This window comes from Oxyura jamaicensis, chromosome 5 (genome assembly GCF_011077185.1).
Source record: "Oxyura jamaicensis isolate SHBP4307 breed ruddy duck chromosome 5, BPBGC_Ojam_1.0, whole genome shotgun sequence".
Classification (NCBI taxonomy): domain Eukaryota; kingdom Metazoa; phylum Chordata; class Aves; order Anseriformes; family Anatidae; genus Oxyura; species Oxyura jamaicensis.
Genome location: NC_048897.1, coordinates 1579550 through 1601143, shown reverse-complemented (window position 1 = coordinate 1601143; position 21594 = coordinate 1579550). Strand labels below are relative to the sequence as shown.

Here is a 21594-nt window from a genome sequence, read left to right as displayed (position 1 = left end):
TAAAAAAAAAAAAAAATCTGCTACTGGTGATGCTGCAAATGGTAGATTCAGATTGTTGGATCTACCAGTTATGATCCAAAATAGTGTTTTATGTTTTGTTTTGTTTTTTCCTCCTTACATTTACATTCCATTTCTGCGTTACGGCTTAGCTACACCTACCCACAACACTTCTGCCTGCCCAGGACTGTAGGCATAGTTCCGAGGGTAACTTTGACGCTTGCTTACTGACATAAACTTTCGTTTGAGCCAGTAAGAAGAATGGCATCACTGGTGCTACCAGCTTAATGATGATAAAGAATAGGCTTAGTGGCAACCCTGTAGCAATGAGCTGTATGAATTTAGACTTGATTTGCAATGAAGATAAGTTATGAAAATGAGCAGGCCTTTTTCATTTGGCAAGCAGCAGTAGGATAAGGCTTAGAGAAATACTAATTTTCCTTTTGAATTATGTTTTGTCTTTTGACCCATGTTTTCTTCTTTTGTTACGCGTTTTCTCCAGCTGGGATGACAGCAGCTCTGTCAGCAGTGGGATCAGTGACACCATAGATAATCTTAGTACTGATGACATTAACACCAGCTCTTCTATCAGCTCTTATGCCAACACACCTGCCTCTTCTCGCAAAAACTTAGATGCACAGGTAAGATTTTGGTTTTAGAAGAGTAACGCTGAAATTTGTCATTTTCCTATGTAATATGTACGATTGTTTAAAGTTGGATGAACTGTTTATTCATCTCTTCACAGATAGTATTTCTTGACAAAACAATAATTACGTGCATGAATATTCCTCCTGCAAGCAGTAACCTTGATCTTATTTGCAGCTGTCTTTACAGCCTTTCAGCAACTTTGGCTGAAAAACTTGGAAACTGGCTGAGAAAACCAGTACAAAGAATGCAAAGAATTACTGTTGTTTTGACAAATGCTTAATACCATGCTACTTTCTGGAATATCAAAACCAAGCTACAGATTCTTAAATTAGTTCACAGTAATATTTTGGATGTGTCTTTACCGCCTTCCCTTTTCCCCTACATAGCTGAACAATTGAACACACGCAGACCTCAGTACAGTGGGTGTCACTGAAAAGGCAATGTCAAGCAGTAGTAACCACTTTATCATATGTGGCGTTTATGAATATTTCCTCTCTGTGTGGAATCTGTGGAATCTCTGCTGTGGTGTTACGGCAACAAATGTTTTTTTTCCTTCATAGTGGGACTGTAGTACAGAAAACATGCATTATTGGATGGGATTTATTTATTTATTTATTTTTAGCTCTGGAAAAAGGTATTATGTTTTTTCTTATAATTTAATTAAGTCAACTTGAAGGTTGAAAGATTATTTACGCTTCCATCGGAAATGGAAGTGTACTAGGCAAATGAAATACATTATTTTAAACTTCCAGGGTTGCATGTTACTGCAGGCTTTCTATTTTTTGGCAGCATTTCATAGTAAGATAAATTTATGTTAATCTGCAGCCTACATTTACTTATTTTGCACAGACTCCACACATCCAAGTAGTATAAAACAAGTGAAGATACCCGACAGTTCTTCATTGATAATTAGACTTCATAGTACAGAGATTTGCAACAATATAAACTGCTTCCCCTCTTCCCCTTCAAAATAGCAGCCCTCCTCCCCCAAGGAAAAAAATACTTGAAGAAGTGCAGGATTAAGAAGTTCATCTTTGTTCTTTGTACACCCACCTGCTCCAGCGTCTCAAGTGTCGTGTCAAAGCAATTGGGATGCAGTGACTTAGCATTGCAGCAGGTAGAGGAGAGGGATGGATGTATGACATTCTCTTCTGTTTCTTTCCTCTTTTATTCTTTTTCCTTTTCATGACTGGACCCGAAATCTGCTTTTAATATCAGTTTTAATGTAGAAGTGTGGTTGCTGTGAAGTGTTACTCTGCCTACAGGACTGTGGTGCAAGCATATATTACTCTTTGTTCCCTTGCCACAGTGCATATTTGAGCCTACATTAAAGATTTCCAGTTAGCCTCTGGTTGTGTATCAGTGATTTCATGTGTGCTCGAAACTGCTAATACAAGTCCCGTACAAGTTGAGAGGAGTTAAGATCTAGTAAGTGTGTTTTTCAGTTTGTAACAGAGAGAGTAACATAGGCAACTAGAAGCTTTTTTGACAATTATTAATATATCAACATTGTAATACTGTTGGGGGGGGTAAGGGAAGAAGAAGGAGACGTGACTAAGTATTAGCCTAAGAAAAAAATAGAAACTCATTTGACTTCTATCTTCTGATGGATCAGATTCTTGGAAACACCTCTAAGAGATCCGAATCTGTGTTGATGAACACCTCTTCCTCAACTATCACAGCACCTGAGAGTGCAGACCCATAGCAGCAGAAAATGTGCTGAAGCTTGTAGAGACAACAGAGGATAGTCATTAGGAGAGGGCGCTGGGAGCCAAGATGTGCAAGTTCTGTTTATAGTCTTAATTCACGACTGTGACCTGCTTCTCTCGTCAGTTTTCATGACTGAAAATATTTATTGTAGGTACTACCATTAAATGCAAATCATTATCCATAAAATACTTTGTTTTCATTTAAACAGAAAGTCCTATTCTTGTCAACCAAGGAAATGAAGATAGCTTCAAGTGATGGAAACATACGTAGCTTGCAGGGTTGATTTTCTGCTGCCCAAAGTAGTCCTGACCGCTCATGACAATAGCGAGTGCTACATAAATGCTTTTTCTGCCTTACCTGTAGTGCTGTATGATGGCCTGTGCCCAGGTTTGCATTCTCCTGTGTGGTCAGCCACACAGGACTGGCAGACATCTGTCAAGGGATGTGGAATTTTCTTCTCAGGTATCCACCTCTTAGGTTCTCGTAAATAGTAGGCACTTAACTTTTAAGCTACCACATCTTTTTGAGGTGGTACAGAAGTTAGGTTTCAAATAATTAAAGAGGGAGCTTGAAGCTAACACATGTGCAACCAGGAGTTCAGACAAATAATAAAGCACATCAAAGGGAGAGAGCCCTAACATGTCTGTGTCTGCTGATAAAATCAGTGACTTATTCAGAATCATCTCAGCAGCGAAGAGGACATACTTACAGTACAAAAAAAAGTCTCTGCCAAGAAACTGATTCTCAGAGCTGCTGCATACTCCCAAATCCAGAAGATGTAGTTCATCCATCTTTGAGAAGGAAGCCCTAAATATGGTAGTGACTCCATCTTCATTGACATTCATCTTTGTAGTCCCCTTTTGGGACTACAAATGCGTGTTTGGGATCTTAATGCTATGAAGATGCCCTTGGGTTAGTTCTGAACAAGCTAGAGATGGGAACCAGAATTTGCCTTACCACGTCAGCGTGTATTGCTCTGGTTGTGCCAAGTACTGAACCACCCACCATAGCTGTTCAGCTGCTGGAGCCCTATACGTTTTCCCCTAGTATTGCACAGACTTGAAGAGTTTATCTTTTGACAGAGCACTGCGTATTGTATGCTATTAAGGGCATATCATATGCATATAGCGAGGAGAAATAAACACCTGGTGGGCATTTAAAGGTAGTTTATTCAACTGAAATGAGATGAAGAGGTTCAGTAGTGAATTTGTCCACGTAATACTGAGAAGATCAGGAGAAGACAATTAAATAGAATAGAGCAGCATCTTTAAACTGTTGGATCAAGATGACTTCTTAGTTTCATTGAAGCAAAGACGGATTTGATTCGTTCACAGCTTTGTGAATAGGTTTACAAAACTCTGTGAAAACATTTTGAAGTCCTAGAACTTACTGCTCCTCCCAGCTCAATCAGAGGGCAGCCTTTGTTCCCATCTTACGCATACGTTGTGCCGTGTCCTCCAGCAAACAGTATTTCCACTTTCACCTAATCCAGGCCCTTCAGGTAGGTGGAGTTTCATCTGAAATTTTAAGCCAGGTTTCGCTGTTTTGATTTTGATTCCTTAGTCATGTTTTTGTGCTGTTCTCATTGTTTACAATTAAACAGAAACGTCTCTGGCCAAAGGGGTTCAAGGGTACATGTGCAGCATTTTGAAGGCTGAGGAAAAAGGTTTGCAAAAAAGTGGGTTTAGGAGTTGAATGAAATAAAACCGAAAAGAGCAGAGAGAGAGGACTTGTTGCAATGCAGTTTTCTGTGTCGAGATTGCACCGTTTTTAGGGATGTGACGTGGGAAAACAGAAGGCGCAGGAACGTTTTGTAGTCAACCAAAACTAGAATAAGCCCTTTACCAATGTGAGTAGGTGTATTTCCTGCTCTCACATGCATACGGGGTAAATAGGCAATTCCAGACAAGGTACTTGAAGCAAGATACTAATTAAAGCACACGAGGGATGATGGTGGGGTGGTTCTGTTGGATGATTGTTGTTATTTCTTGCCTATGCTCTCTTCCAAGTTGTGTAAACATGGGAGACGTTAACATGAAATGATGGATTTTAGAGCAACACAGGACATTGAAATGTTCACATCATGAATTTATTGCAAACCTACCAATGTTTGTGAATAAAAAGGTAGCCATCCCAAAATCTGGTAACCATACAAAAAGTGAGGAAGCAGCGTTTCATTCAAGACTATGCTAAGTTGCTCTCCTTGAACAGAGTCAGGGAAACAACATCTGAATAATATGAGGAAAATACAACACAAAAATAGCATCTAAATCCATACTGCAGGAAATGCTCATTAGTCTAATGGCGCAATATAAAGATAAATATAGATAAATAACTCAGGTCCTAAACTTATTTTATGTGATTGAAGGAAGACCACTTTGATGTGTGTGTTAGCTTTCACATATTGATCGCTTAGCCTAGTTTTTCAGGCTTTTAAAAAAGCACTTAGAGTAGAAGGCAGAAGAAATTAAACCACAACCCCGCCTAGATTCTGTAAGATTAATGGTGTGATCTGGTAAGCAAGAAAAATCATCAACTTGAAATGTATCTGAGGAACTTAAAAAAAAAAAAAGGCATTTTGCTGAAAGCATGATAAATTATCCATCCTTTCCTGTGCTGTGCTTTTCTGCTTATCCCAAGTGAGTAGAAGGTTGTGAGTTTTACAATCTTTTGGGGTGTTTAAGACAGTTTCCTTTAAAGTGCTATTACCGTATGACTGCCACACGGTGCTGAGCACATTTGTCTTTCACTGAGGCTGCAAGAAAGAGATGACACCCGACAACTTCCAAAAATACACCACTGGCTCTTACTTGAGAACTTCATGATCAAGTGTTGAATTGGCAGGCTCTTTCATGATACTGTCATGCTTGAGGAGCATTATGAAATTTTTACCTGGATGAGGGTCAAACATGGACATTGGTCATTTGTACCTGAGCAAAAATAGTTAGTGGTAGTGTTACAAAATTTGCCCAAATTAATCAACAGCATTTGGCAGGAGAAGTAGAATTCTGCAAGGAGAATTTTGATAGTATTCATTAGCAATAGGTAAAGCTAATGTAGGGGAAATATATTTCATATATATGGTAACAGATTGTATTTAAGAGCTTCTGAGAATTTGTCAAAAGCTTGTTCAAGAGAAAATTCTATTTGACGTTGATGTTAGCAGAATTCTCCATTTGCACAATCAGTCTGTGCAAAGAATATGGAAAAACAGTTTGTAAGAGCTGAATACGAATTTAAAAATGATGTAATCGGTGTATTTATGTCAGACTTGAGTATCGTTAGAAATTTGTAGGGGATTCATTTTTCTTCAGCTTGGATGTCTTCCTAATGTGTTAGATTAGAATTAACAGCATTCCACATCTTCAAATCTGTTCAAAAAGCTGCCTCATCGTGCTCTGGAGATCAGATTGTCAGACAAGAGATAGGAAAGCAGAAAGAACAAGGAAAAGCTAGCTGCACAGGTTTGAAATGATTTTTTGGCATTGCACTAAAAGGGTTCCTGGGAAATTTGAGATGGAGGATTATAAATGGCAAGGAGCTGAATATATCCTTTATAAATCAAGTGCTTTTTTCCTTTTTTTGCTTTATGTTATTGGGTGTGGCTTGTATGTTTTTTTTTTTCTTTTTTCTTTTTTTTTTTTCCCTAGTGTATTGGAAAAAATATGCCACTTCTGGGCATATTCTGGGGTTCATTTCTTGCTGTGGCATTTCTTTATCAAGGACATGTTAGGTTTATTGTACTTACAGATGACCCCTGAGTTTATTTATCGGTTTAATGGTTCTCATCTATGAAGCTGCTTAAAAGAAAGGTTTGCTATGAAGGTTCTAATACAGTTCATTATTTGTCCTAGACTGATGCAGAAAAGCATTGCCAGGCTGAGCGGAATTCCTTATGGTCCAGTGATGAAGTCAAGAAATCAGATGGAGGATCCGACAGTGGCATAAAAATGGAGCCAGGATCTAAATGGAGGAGGAATCCCTCTGATGTGTCTGATGAATCTGATAAAAGCACTTCTGGTAGGAAGAACACTGTTATTTCACAGACCGGTTCCTGGCGACGGGGCATGTCAGCTCAGGTTGGCATTACCACACCAAGGACTAAACCTTCTACCACCTCAGGCTCATTAAAGACACCTGGAACAGGTGAGAAAAGGTGTAAGAGATAAACAAGCCAAAAAGTGTGATCAGTATGAAAACAGTTCAAATACTTTACATAGGCAGAACCTGAACTTCAGGTAATCCTGTCTTTATTTTTAGGTATTGTTTTAAAATACACAACACTTGTACGTCTGCATTTCTATTTCTGTTCATTTTAAAATGAATATTATGTAGTAGGACGCTGTGAAACTTGTTTTTGTGACAACCCTAGTCATAAGCCAAGCTATTTACTGGGCATAGTATTGCCATATGAAATATAAATAATGTATTTTTAGCTCTTGGAGTCACAGTTAACTTCAGGAACATACAGTGTATGTGGTTGAGGAGATCTTTTTCTCCAGTACTAAATCAGCGTGTTTATTTACACTCAACAATATTTAGTTCTGGATTTTCTTATAAATGTTTAAGTAATTTTAGCACTTGCATATGTCTGAATGGAAATTGATTGAATTTAAATAATCAAGTAATACAAGTTAATACCTCTTGTTTGATTGTGTACACAACAGTACCTGAAAAAGTTGAGGTCAGATACTTAACTTTCTTGAAAAATGCCTTTTAGGAAAATTTTCCTGATGGCCTAATACAACTTCTTTCTGATGATTAAAAGGGATCAATCTGTGGTAGCTACAGAGGGCTACATTTTTTTTTTTCTTATCTGTCACTATTACATAAGACTGTTCTGTTTTTCATATTCTCAAGGGCAAACGCACCACATACTTCCTCTGGCAAGTCTGCATGTATAACTCACAAGAGTGGAATTTAAGTTCAGTGCAGACTAGATCATAACTTTTAAACACACTCTTGTGGCTAACACGCTTTTGCTTTTCATGCTGCTTTGAGTTTCATCATTTGCTTGATGTTTTCAAGTCATTAAATATTAGAATTCTTTTTCTATTTTTGTAGGGAAAACTGATGACGCCAAGGTATCAGAAAAGGGTAGACTATCTCCTAAAGCTGGACATGTTAAACGTTCCCCATCAGATGCAGGACGCAGCAGTGGTGATGAATCCAAAAAGCTTCCCACAAGTAATTCTAGAACAACTGCTGCTAATGCTAATACATTCGGATTTAAGAAACAGAGCGGGTCAGCTGTAGGCATGACTATAATCACTGCCAGTGGGGCAACTATCACCAGTAGATCAGCTACCCTGGGAAAAATCCCAAAGTCATCTGGACTCATGGGTAGGACCACTGGTCGGAAGACTAGTGTTGATGGCTCACAGAACCAGGATGATGGCTACTTAGCACTTAGTGCCCGAACTAATCTTCAATATCGTAGTTTGCCCCGGCCTAGTAAATCCAGTAGCAGAAGTGGAGCTGGGAATAGATCGAGTACAAGTAGCATAGACTCCAATGTAAGCAGCAAGTCGGCTGGGTTGCCTGTCCCTAAAGTGAGAGAGCCTGCCAAGGTAGTTCTTGGAAGCTCTCTGCCAGGATTAGTCAATCAGACTGATAAAGAGAAAGGGATTTCGTCTGACAACGAAAGCGTGGCCTCATGTAATTCTGTTAAAGTGAACCCTGCATCACAGACTGCTTCTAGTGGAGCTCAAAGTTCTCACCAGCAAGGAGCCAAGTACCCCGATGTGGCCTCTCCCACTTTGCGCAGGTAGGCAATAAGTTCATTGATTGTGAAATGATGTTAGTTGGAGCTGAATGATCAGGAATCTTCGAGCCAGGTCTGGCTGTGTTTTGTGGAACACCTTCTGTTTAGCGTCCTACATCAAGGTCTTGGTATTCAAATTTAATATCACATAAACAGGTTGGCCAGTGTTGTAAATACTCAGAACTTTGAGATAGCAGCAAAGATTTAACGTTTGGAAAAACAAACAAACAAACAAAAAAACACTTGTCTGTGAGAAAGTTTGGCAATTGTGATACAAGTCTGTTATAAAAAATGTACCTGAAGGCATTATCCATATAGATTTCACAGGAATAAATACTTTGTTATGTGAAGGTTACTGAAGAATTCTTGCACCAATATATATGTAACAAACTTGGAAAAACTCCAGTGGTGGATCAAATTAAAATTGACAACTGAAGAGTTATTTCAAATTTTCACACTAGAAGTGTAATTTGACCTACCACGCGTAGATTCACATGCCTAACCCAAACGGATTAGGCCTGTGTTGTGAAACTCGTAATGCTAGGTTATTCAACTACACAGAAGAACCCTAAGTAAAGTTTCCTGTCTAAGCTGGGTTGAATTTTCTTATTTCAGTAGTGTTTTTTAAACAGAAATCTTACTTGTCTTGTATTTCTCCACCACTACCCCCTATGTTATTTTAACATAAACATTGAGTTGGGCAGGAATTCCTTTGTTGATGCAATGTGCATCCAAGTCTTGATATTGGTGAAAGGTTCCGTTAATATTATTTTTCAATTTAATTTGACATTGAGTAGCTTGTCTGTTTCCAGTTGCAGTGTTTTGCATTTCATTTTGTCTTGATACCATAATACCCATACAGTTATGCTACATCATCCTGCTTGCAGTGATGTGATAAAGCTACATTCCATCTGAAGCACCAGTGCAAGCGTAATGGCTGTGATGGCAGCTTAGTCTAAAGCTTTAAAGCTTTAAAGAGTTGTAAACTGTTTCTTTTTAGATGAGTGGTTTTATTTGAAGAGCGTTTGTGTGAACAATTGAAGATCATTCATTTACTTTATTCTTGATTATCATTAGATAAACCATGTCCTTTAGAACATGTGACCTTCAATGACTACTTAAAATGAAAAACTCAAATAGACTTTTGATTTCTAAGGTATACCCCCTGACAAATGCAGGTTTTTAGTGTTGCATGCCTCAGGTGCATCAATCTGGAAATTTGATTACAGATTTTTTGTGATTACTAGAAAGCCATATTGCTAGCCATATAATTGAAATAGGGCATTAGAAATACATGCAACTTCAGGGAGAAGACCCTGAGGCTGAATTTCACTGTTCCCTCATTTGATTTAGAATTTTGTTCATGAATTTTTACCAGCCTGCCTAAATAAAGAGACATGCATCAGAGTTGAGTTTCATCTCTTCTGTTTGTTTCTGATTTCCAGAATGACAATTACGAAGACTTCAAGCATTTTTTTATATTCAGTTGAGATAAGTTGCAAACGTAGTTTTTTGTATGTAATTTTTAAAATATTACACAGAATCACACAATCACAGAATGGTTGAGGTTACAATAAATCAGAAACCGTACCTTTGCGATGGTATAGGTTTGCCTGCAAGTCTCCAAACATACATAACTGCTGTGCTATCATAAACAGTGAAACTCTGTAATTCTGCTATGAGACCTTCACTGTGTCCTCTCCGTATTCCCTTTAGCTCAAATATTATGAATACAACATTTCTCTGAAATTAAATAATTTTCTGTCTTGATGTATTTTATTATTAAATTGGGCATTTGTGCTTTGCAACGTGTAATACGCTGCTTTTCTGTTCGTGGGAGACACGTGCGACGCAAGAGTCAGCTCAGATCTCTGCCAGTCTCTTGTCAGTAACAGTAGAAAGGAGAAAACAGATGTCGTCCCTTGAAAGGGTATTTCCTTCCAGGATCAATCTCTGTATTGATGTGACTGTCTTGCTGGGTTGGCTTTTTCTCTGAACTGAAGGAATGCTCTTCAGACCACATCCTCTTTTGACTGTATTTGTTACGAGGCTGTGGTTCAGCAATACTCTGCCTTTGGCAGCAAAGTGTTTCTGTTTGTGCCACCATCCTTTCAGTTGTATTAGAGGTGCTGTGAAACGGGGGAAGGTGGCATTGCTTACAAACAGCTTGTAAATATGTAGTGTGGGTGGTTTAAGCTCTAGGATCCTATCTCTAAGTCTCAGTTCCCCGATGGAATTGAAGAGGCAGCATGCAATGGCATAGGAGCAGGAAGGATACCCTAAGCTGGTATTGTTGCTGAAGGCCATGTAGCAGTGCAGTATGGTTGGACATTTTTCTTCATAGTCACTCTAATAACATGAACTCTAAATAGAACCTAGACTCTAAATATCTCGAAATCCCTGTAAGAATGGGCTTTGTCATTTGAGGTCTTTTGCTCATCTAAGTCAGGGTCTCCTGATCAATGAGGTGTGACGTGGGGTGCAGGTGAATCAAGTTTGCCAGATCTGTGCTAGTTTGTGAAGCCACATTGCTCTAAGTCAGGTGCTGAGTGGTACATGGCGCAGATATGTGAGCAGTGCTGGACATGAGGTAGATGTAGATGTGCACCTTAGCCTGAGCCAGCAGAGTTCTCCAAGTGTATTGCAGCAAGCATGCAACAGCAGCAATCCAGCAGCGATGCTGTAGACGTTTTGCACAGGTGTATGAAGCTGCAGGTAGCACGCATGCAATAAGTATAGTGGTTCTCAGCATCGCTGGGCTTACTGCGCTTGTGCTGAAGAGGGCCTGGCTGTATTGCACAGCCTGGAAGCGTTGGACAGACTGACTTGGTGTGCGTGTGGTATGCAGGCAACCGGAGCATATTTGAAAGCTGAGGAAGTCCTGCTGGGTACATACCCACCCACGTCTTCAGGGGCTCTTGGCTAGAAATACTAGAGTCCTCTTTTCTGCAGACAGTTGAGTAGACACCTGCTTTCAAAGATTTCTTCCCCAGTGTGCACACAGTTGACATGAAAAGAGCAAATCCATATAGATACGGGTGAGGAAAACTAAGAGTCTGAAGGCAGTTAAAGGAGCTAAATGGCAGAAAGAGAAGCACTGTTCTGGGGAGGATGTTTGAAGCTATATTCAAAAGCTATGCTTTCTTCAGAATATTATAAAACATTTCAGAATCTAGTCTTAAGCATGTTTATTTCCAAGACGTGCTTTTGAGAACTTTCAGATTGACTGAAAAGGAGAGAACTGAAATGTTTTCTTCACTGGCAATGCAGTTTTATGACAGGCAGCAGTGATGCAAATTGGAGAAGCTGCAGTCATCCTTCCCAAACTGTGCTTTAGTTTCCCTTCTCTTGCACTGGTTCTGGCACTTAGCTGGTCTTCTACTGAGCAAGTTCCAGGTGCCAAACAAGGTACAACCTCATTTTATGCTCCAAAATATTAGTTTCCAACAGGTTTAGCTACTGAAGTAAGATAAACATACACTTGATATCAGTCAATATTTTTACTGTTACATCCCTGCAAATGCTCCTTCTGTGCAGGGAATTCAGTGGTTTCCACAGAATTTACCTAACAACAAGCTTTCAACATCTGCTATTCCACGCTTCAGAATAAATCAGTGCAAACTTTCTCTGGTATCCTTTTTCCATAAGAAGCAGAAGACAACACCACTCTATTTTAGTTATATAAAGCAGTGTTTTAGCTTTGTGAAAGTATTATTTGATGATTCAAAGAAGAACTACTTAAGATGAATTTGGTGCTACAGTAATTGTCTCTGGACTTGATGTAAGGTGGAATGAACACAAGGAGATTTATAAATTTCTAGTTTTGTATGTCCAATCTAGGATCATTTACCTAATGTTGGTTTTCTGAAATGATAATATAGAGGGTTTAGAAATAAAATATCATTGCTTTTAGTATTCCATTTTATGTATTTTTCATCTCTCTTTTTTTTCCAGACTTTTTGGTGGAAAACCTAGTAAGCAAGTACCCATCACAACAGCCGAAAATATGAAAAATTCAGTAGTCATCTCCAATCCTCATGCTACCATGAACCAGCAGGGTAATCTTGATTCACCATCTGGCAGTGGTATGCTAAGCAGTGGGGGCAGCAGTCCTCTGTATGGTAAAACCACAGATATGAACCAGTCTCCACTAGCTTCTAGTCCCAGTTCAGCGCATTCAGCTCCTTCCAACAGTTTAACGTGGGGTACCAACGCAAGTAGTTCTTCCGCTGTTAGCAAGGATGGCATCGGATATCAGTCTGTCAGCAGTCTTCATACCAGCTGTGAATCCATTGATATCTCTCTGAGCAGTGGAGGTGGGCTGAGCCATAACTCCTCCAGTGGCTTGATTTCAACCTCTAAAGATGATTCTCTGACTCCCTTTGTCCGAACCAACAGTGTTAAGACTACATTGTCCGAAAGGTTAGTAGTTTTTTCTCCTGTTTCCATATCCTTGTATATATCTTCAGTGTGAGTGAAGTCCTGGCAGCAGTAGCCAAGAGTGTAGTCGCAATTCAAGTTGTGTTTCTTATAAGATAACATTGAGTGATATTACTAGAAGAGACAAGGAAACCATTCCAAGCAAGGAGCCCAGTTCAGAGCAAGAGGAGTTGTTCAGGTGAGGTTTTTCATCTGCTGAGGTAACCAACGTCACAACTTCTTCTTGCTACTGGACCTAAAATTGTACATAATAGATGAATTGTGCATTGTACATTATCCTTTCAACAATCAGCTGTTAGTTGATCTGATAGGGACATTGAAAAAGAGCCTTATTGCTATTTTTATTTGAGAAGCCAGCTGTTTCTCGTTAAACTTCTTCATTATCTGATGAAGTTTGAATCTGGGCTACCACTGCACAAGTGCTGTGCTGATGATAATGGCTCATGAAAAGACTGCAATTTGACAAGTTTTTCAATTGGAGTCCATGCTGAAGTCCCTGTCTCCCTAGTCACTTGATCCTTCTCTGCCTCTCCTTGCTGCCCTGTCCCGTCTCCACTTGCCCTCTACAATGTAGCAGTACAGGCTTTTGTCTGAATGCTTTAAAGAAATCAAGTGGGAGATGGATCCAACTGAAAAATGACGACCTGAATTGTATTTCAGACTGATCAGTTCCCCAACTCATAGATACCTGTGTGGTGTCATAGGTACCTGAGTAGGAGCTGGGAGCAGACTGACCAGGGAGGAGGGAGAAGGATTGCTTTTCTAGTGTCAGAGCTGTATTAAAGGCATATTGAGATATAATCTGGATAAAACGGACAGTGACCTGCAGCGCGTGCTCTTTGAGTGGCCTTCTGTAGAAAGTAGTGCCACTGCAAGCGTTGGAAATCAGCTGTATCCGAACAGGTAATTATTTAGGAAGCAAAATTTCTGTATTAGCATCTTAATGGAAAAAATTACTGCTGAATGTGATGTTTTGGTGGTTTGGGTTTCTATTAGTATTTTATTGTAACTCCTTTCTGTTTTCTCCTCCTTTCATTCTAATATTCCTTCTCTTGTTTTCTGTCTTGTTGGACTGGTTCTTCTAGCCCTCTTTCCTCCCCTGCTGCTAGTCCCAAATTCTGCAGAAATACTTTGCCCAGGAGACAGGACAGGTAATGCTGTCTTAGGACAGTAGAACGCACAAGGCTGTAGGTGTTGTTGCCCATCTTGGTGATGCAAATTGTTTTGTGAAAATCATGCTCAGCTGAGTCCTCTGCTGTGTTCATTGTTCAGGTGTGAACTGACCCAAAGACATGCCAGTGAGAGTCCACTCAAATACCCCATTTATCTACCCAAATCTGGGGAATGGCATACGGCAGAGTTGGCATGTTTTTGTTGTTGCTCTTGAGTCTGGGAACATCACTTGTTTTTTTTGTTTGTTTTTCTCTTCTTTTTTTTTTCCACGTTTGCTCATTTCTTTGCCAAAGGCAATTTGAAAATCTTGCAATGTTTTTCTACCAATCTAAACTCTCACTAGCATTTCAGCATTCCTCAGGCATGCTGCTTTTTCCACTGCGTTTCAGGCTTGTCACTTTTGTTGTGAAGTCCCAGTGTCATTCAGTGTTGTCAGTCCTTTATTGCAGTTTGGTTTGTGAGTGTTTTGTGGGGACTTGGGCGCATCCGTCCGTGTAAAAATTAATGTAAAATCTGGGAAAAAAAAAATCTAAAGTCTGGAGTCTAAGCATTCTAGTTCACTTTTGCTCTCTGTTGCAATTTTAGTCAGTCCCACATTGGAAATCAACTGTAACTTAGCTGTATGGATTGTCATTAAGTTACTTCATTTAAGCATGCAGGCATTTTCTTTAAAAACAAATTAGCAGGCTCTGCTCATTTACAAAATCATCAGTTGTAAAACCACAAACTTAAATGTTTGGGGTTTGGCTGGCTAATAGATTCCTTTTACTTTGCTAATGGTATTTAAGCTTTGAAAACTGAAAAGGTCTGTGCTCAGTGCTGGCACAGCGCAGCCGCGGAAGAGTCACCAGCTGCATTCCCGGCACGGTGCCCGTTGAACAAAATGGCAGGAAGGTGGTTCTCACTTGCAGATTCTCATCAGTTTTCACAAATAGTCTGCCCCATGCCTGCTGGCGTGTATTTTTAAGCATAGCTTTGACACATGGCTCATTGTGGACAAGAGAAATGGCAAAATCACTGTGAGCAAATGAGCTTCACTAGCATGGTATCAGCTGCATGTTTGTGAAAATCCACCCGTGGGTAAGGAAGTTTTTGCATGTCTCTGTAGGAAGGCCCCAGCACTTTTTCCTCGGAAAAGATGATGCAGATGTTTGCACTTTTTTCTTCATCCTGATCTTAATCCTTCCCTCTCGTTCTTCTCTGAAGTGCTTTTCTTTTAACTTTTCTGCAGCGACCCACATCTTGATAGGAACACTTTGCCTAAGAAGGGACTCAGGTATTGGTGTTTCCACACAGTTTAACAGCTTTTGTTGTGGCTTTGGAGTTTGTTGTGTTTCTGTTGTGGCTGGTGGTGATGGTCGCAGCGTTTGCAAGAGGTGGCAACAATCTTTATTTTCTTCTTTTCCTTCCTTCCTTCCTTCCTTCCTTCCTTCCTTCCTTCCTTCCTTCCTTCCTTCCTTCCTCCCTTCCTTCCTTCCTCCCTTCCTCCCTTCCTTCCTTCCTCCCTTCCTCCCTTCCTCCCTTCCTCCCTTCCTCCCTTCCTCCCTTCCTCCCTTCCTCCCTTCCTCCCTCCCTCCCTCCCTTCCTCCCTTTTTCTCTTACTCTTTTTTTTTCTCTTTTTTTTTTTTTCCTATAATCCTCAAAGGAGGGCATTTACCACTGTGCTTTTCTCATCCAGTGGCTTCTCCGCTTGAGCAAGAATTGTGGCTTTGCTGGCTGAATTGCTGAAAAGTGTCTCATAAACCATCGCTAGGCTTGCCTTGGAAACAATAATTTTGCACCATTTGTGGCTATACATGAAATGACATGAGATTATTTTCACCCCTGGGAACCTCGGTGTTGATATAAAAATAGAGGAGATTTTCAGTATTGTCCTGACATTCCTAGGATGAGATTGGACATGGTCATTTAAAACAAACAAACAAACAAAACAAAACAAACATATTTGCTTCTGAATACTTAACCATGGTGGTGTCTCAGAGATAATTTCTACTCTTCTAGAAAAGAAGAAAAAAAATTACCCAAGCAGACTTCTGGCAATCATCGCCTACTACATTTTGTGCATCTCTAAGACTGTGATTTTAATGACATGAAAAATTGCACTGAAAATTTTATACCTTCAATACAAGGAATTCTGTCAAGATTATCAACAAGATTATTGTTGATAGAGATTAAGATTATCAACAGATTATCAACATTAGGTCTTTTTATTAAAATGCTTAGCGTTAGAGAATGTAGATAAGATATCAGACAATTTTTCAAAACTGCAACTGCAGAATTGCTTTGTGCAGCTTTTGGGCTCACCGAGTTGATGCCTTGAAATGGCAGCTGCAATTTATTCTGTTTAGACATCGTTCTTCACAGCAGCTTTATCCCATGAAGCTGAGTGCTAAAAGCCTTTCTTAAAATGGAATTTTGCTTAAAATGTTTGTGTGGTTGTCAGGTATGTCTCTAATAAGTAAAGGCTCTCTTTTAAGACTGAAACATTTGAGTGCTGAAGAGGTAGGTATTAATGCTGCAAAAAAAAACACCTCCATTAGTGTGTTAAAGTAAAATGACCGTTTAAAGCCCTTTTCTTAATAAACTGATATTTGTGTAAAGTTTAAGAGATGCAAATAGTCCTCAGTCAGTGGCTGCTGCTTAAGTATTGAGGCATAAGGAGAAGAATGAAAATCCTATTTTTAAAAATAGTTTTATTTTTTTTCTATGTTAGTTACTGTAGCATTCACATAGATTTAAAACACTCTTACAAATGATGTCTTACTGTATGGTCCTCAGCTGAACAGAATCTAATCAAATAGAAAATATCAACTGACTGCATTTTAAGTAATAGGCTCCAAGTGCTTGATTTTTGGAAGGAGAGATAGTCACACAAATACTCTTCAAAGGTCACTGGCATAGCATACCACGGACACTGAAATCCATCAGCGGACAGTGTCTTTGTCAGTTAGCAAGTTCTATTTTTCTCACTGTTTTGAATCAAGCGTTTCCATTGTGCTCTCCCTGTTGATACCTGTATCCTTCCAGGCACTTCACGTGACGCCTGTGGTAACCTACCTATTTTTCAGGCATGTACAAAAGCAAATTTAAAACTTGGGTTAAGGTGAAGCTAGTGGGTGTTTGCCACAGACATTGGCATGGATAAAATTTCCAGTATTTTCTTTACCTTCAGAAAAGGCGGAATATAGTCTCCTTTATGATTATTTAGTGCTATTTAGTCTTGAACTAAATGACATACCCTTCCATTAATGCCTGTGTAATATGAATTACTGGGTCCCAACTTGTTTAAAAATCAGATAATGGCTTTGTTGACTTGAATTTGATTGTAATTTGACAAAAAGCCATCTAAGCTTAGAGGTGCACCAAAATATTAAAATAGTGATAGAAATTTGGCATAACCAAAGGAAAGGGAAGGATTTCCAAGCTATGGTTTTGTTTTTCAGACATAGCTGGGTAACACACACTATACTGTATTCTGCTTCTATCTGTAGCTTTTTGTTTACTGCTAGTTTGGTTACTACTGAAGCTGTAGGAAAGGAGTAATTTTTTTTTGCAAACAAGTGGAATAAATTAGGCTTGAAACAACTCCTTAGTTCAGAGTTGTATTTGTGTATCGTGTTAATCCTTACATTTTATACCTAAGTTTTCCCATCTTTCTTTTCCTCTCCCCCTCCCCAAGTTTTGTGACATTTCATGTCATTGTTTTTGTTTGTTTGTTTTGCTTTTGAAGTAATTTTCAAAGTTAATTTTGAAATAACTGTTTTCTGCAGGTATACTCCTTCCACCCAACTTCGTAGCCAAGAAGAAGCAAAAGAATGGCTACGGTCACATTCAGCAGGAGGACTTCAGGATACTGCTGGCAATTCTCCATTTTCATCTGGATCCAGCATAACATCACCTTCTGGAACTAGATTTAACTTCTCCCAGCTTGGTGAATAATTACCTATTTTGATAATCATAGCAATGCATTATATGCTTTGAAAATACCGTATTACATAATATAATGCTCTTTCAGCAGTTCCAAGTACCCCATTCAACCTCAGGAAGCACTTTAATTGAAATGAACGTGACTAATCAGCACTGTTATCTTGTGTGCCCAAAGGTGGCATAGTTGCAGTAACTTTGGAAAAATTTTCCCTTGGAGTAATCAGGTGCCTTAATATAAATTGTGGGCTATTAAGTAGAGCTATTTGTTAATATCACACTTAGCTATGTTTAAAGGAATTAAAATGTTGCCTACCTGCTTAGTAATATTGCTTTAAAATCCAAGCACATTAATTAGTATGCGTCCTCATTAGTGTAAGTTACTATATCTCTGTATTCAGTAGGCTCACTTGAAAACTGGACAAAACTCAGTCTGAAATAATATACAGCTTTGTTACCATTCTTTCGTTTAATTACACTGATAGAAGTAAACATTTTTTAAATGAAGGAAACAACAGAAGTTGCTTTTAGCAGGATCCATAACGTATTACAAATTTTAACTGACCACATCATCAGCTGAAACAAACGAATTTCAAGCGTTAGTGTGCTAGAATATCTGGAAATAGATTGGCATGTTTTCAAGACATGCATCTCAACTTGGCATTCAGGTTGAAACAGTTAAAATGTTTTGTGTAAGAAACAGGTATCTACTTCCATGTGAAATAGATGTGCAGAGTTTTTTAAGTTAAAAGTTCAACTCAGATACCGAGTTCTGTAGACAATGAGAAGTCCACCTGAAGTCTCTCACACAATCATTTTAAACAGTGTGTAATTCCTTTTCCTGTAAGTTCAACTGTCAGTGTTTGTAAAGATTCTGTTATCATAAATAGTTGCTTGTTCTCCAGTCAAATATTATTTAGTTGCCTTTGCAATTTGTTGGGGCATGAAAATCAATCCTAACAGTGAATGTTTTCTTTAAGTTAAGTGACATCTGGAAAGTACTATGTTAAGCAGACGTTTTCCTCTTTCTTTTTTATTTTTTACTTTCAAAAGATAAAAAAATAAGATCAAATAAACAGCTTTATGTAAACCAACACTTTACAAAATTTCGGCTGAATAGACACAGTGTAATTGCATTGCCAACAGCTAACAAACTGTCAAGTTCATGAACACACTTTAATGGTCAAACAAAAAGGGTGTAGTTTTAGGCTCAGAAAGTTAACTCCTTATGAAGAATATTAAAGATTGCTTACATTAACGTGCTTAAAAAAATACTTGGCCAAGCAATTGACAGAAAAAACATTCTATTTTTCTGTATCCTTAATAAAGGAGCTTGGACATGGAGGAGTCAAGAAATGTCACTGCGGTTACTTTAACAGCAAATGTTGATGTGAAAGTTGGAACCTGTAAACAGAATTACTGTATTTTCTACATAAAAAGAAGGAAATATATGAAAGAACAGATTAATCATATATTCATTGCCTCATATAATTGGTGCCTAGAGGAAACAAATACAGCATGAAGACCAGGGATCAGCAGGCAAAATTGTAAATGTTCATCAGACATGTCTGTACCAGTTCAGTTGATGGTGTACATGGAAACAGGCAATGACAGGACACCCAGAGGAACTTGCAGATGAACAGCAGTTTTGTTTTTCTCATTTTTCCACAAACTAATCAGTTCTCATTAAATAACAGTTATAATGTAGCACAACAGTTCCTTTAAAAATGTGAAAATTGGAGTGGAAGTTTTGTGCTCCAAACACTGGCTGTGAGACTGTTGGCTTTTGAGGCAGAAGTGATATTTGTGTGGCGTCTTTTAATCTGCAAATTCTACAGGTATGCATGCCTGTGTACTACTTGCAATCCTTAGGAGCTCACAGTGGAAAGAAATGATTCTGAAATATACGACTATTAGAAAACTAAAGGTCTGAAATTTTCTAACTTCTCTTAAATATAGATAAAAATGTAATATTCTGGGAACTTGAAAAAGACGGTTCAACAGGCCTGTTTTACATAGGCAAAATATTAGTTTAAATTCCTCTGGGCATTTTACTCTTTTTTGAGGAAGGACTGTTCCAAATTATATGAGAAATAATTAATTCGTGCCTACCCAGTGTTGCTGAGTTGACTGCTCTTGTCTGTAGAAGCATAAACTTAGTACCGAGTGTTTAAAATAACCCGATTTACTTGAGTTTTCCTATTTATTAACTAGATGTGCATGCCTTTTACTTGAATCTACTGAAATGAGAAACATAATGATGTCTAGAGAGAATGACAACAAAAATTTGTCTTAAAATAAATATTTTTTTTTGTAGTTGCACAAACATTAGGCATGAAAATTTGTGATCACACAAATAGATTGGTGTTTATTCTATTCTTTATAGCAAGCCCAACCACTGCAGTCCAGATGAGCCTGTCAAATCCAACCATGCTACGGACCCACAGCCTTTCCAATGCAGATGGTCCTTACGACCCCTATAGTGACACACGCTTCAGGAACAGCTCAATGTCCCTGGATGAGAAAAGCAGAACAATGAGCCGATCTGGCTCGTTCCGTGATGGCTTTGAAGAAGGTCAGTAAAGGATGTGGTGCTGGAAATGATCAGAAGATGGCATTCTCACATAAACCAAGTGTAAACGTTGTGTTTTTCCGTTCAGCGTCACGGTCATTTTAGACCACAAGTCTTTGTGTAGCATTCTCAGTGTTGTATAAAACTAATCTTAGTGATCTGTGTTCTGATGGTGTTTGCTCAGTGGTCTTTCTGGCTGGACACAGCTTATAAGTCTTGTACCTGTACCGTGTGATTTATACACGTCCTTTGCTTCATTTTTAGCGATACCAGAATGGCTCAAGTTCATGCACAGAGTTAGCGTATTAAAGTGTTTTCCTGAATAGGGATATTCTCCTGACCGAGGCCTCCATACTTGTGTTTGTAGTGTATATATAATTGATACTAGTCAGCCTGTTGTTTCTATCCCAGTTAATTTTCAGTTATCTGTATTCAACATGTCTTTCCTTGTTATTTCTGCTGAATGCTGTGGGTTCATATCTGCACAGCTTTCACAGAACAGACCTGAGTAGTTCTTCAAAACATTAGCTGCTTCTTTTTTCTTCCTCAGCCTCAATTAAATAAGCATTCATACATATTTGATAAAAGAAGCCCAAGTAAATACAAGTAGAAAAATTAATTTACTTGTAGATGAATATTTTGTTTAGTTATTACTGGTCAAGCAACCTTATGGCTGTACGAGGAGTAGCCAACCTACCTGAGCTATGAGTGCACATCCAAACCTCCACATGGTTGCATGCCACAAAACACGATGCACTTGAAGAAGTCAAGCACGGGGCAGGTTCTGGGAGTGGTTCATAGGAAGGTGACCGGATTAGCTTTTCAAGTCATCAGTCTCCTTTCTGACAAGGATTGGGAGTTCGGTTGAGTATCAGGTGCTTTATTGATATGGCTCACACCAGTCTTCGCTGGCTTGCTTCGTCCACTGCTAAAGCTCTGTACTTGAAGCGCTATGAATACAGTGCCCTGTTGTTGCCACCCCTTAGAACAAGGCGTGCATGCTTCGGTGTTTGCAGGAGCCTTTAAGAGCCACCAGGTCACTTCCTGCAGATACTGGTTCTTCTGCCAGTTTCCTGCCATTGGAAGGGATAGGAAATGTGTAATGGATATGGCTTCAGAAAGAATCAGGGCTAATTCATTCTTGAATTCAGACAAACTATAATTCCATTACATTTAATTGTGTTTTAGGGGCCTGTGGTTGAGGATCTTCCTTAGGGCTTGTAAAAGAGAAGAATAACCCTGAAGACATGTCTCTGCAGGAACTGACCTTTGTGTCATGCTCTCAGAAAGCTAGATGATTAGAAATGGTCAAAGATTGCCTGAGAGTCAATTGAATTCCATTCTGTGATGAGCAGTTCTTCTCTTA

The 21594-nt window shown here is 38.9% G+C and overlaps 1 protein-coding gene across 11 annotated transcripts in view; it reads left to right on the top strand.

Moving 5' to 3' along the window:
- The window catches only part of NAV2 (neuron navigator 2), a 405213-nt gene that overhangs the window by 349162 nt on the left and 34457 nt on the right, over nt 1-21594 (top strand). For 9 of the 11 annotated variants that reach the window (XM_035326761.1, XM_035326759.1, XM_035326760.1 and 6 more), the window contains 8 exons: nt 500-638; nt 6210-6501; nt 7420-8122; nt 12074-12541; nt 13645-13710; nt 14964-15008; nt 17503-17663; nt 20043-20231. In XM_035326761.1, coding sequence (XP_035182652.1) covers nt 500-638; nt 6210-6501; nt 7420-8122; nt 12074-12541; nt 13645-13710; nt 14964-15008; nt 17503-17663; nt 20043-20231 — 2063 coding nt within the window. The remainder of the gene's footprint in view (nt 1-499; nt 639-6209; nt 6502-7419; nt 8123-12073; nt 12542-13644; nt 13711-14963; nt 15009-17502; nt 17664-20042; nt 20232-21594) is intronic. The other 2 variants (XM_035326754.1, XM_035326758.1) reach the window with 2 other exon arrangements.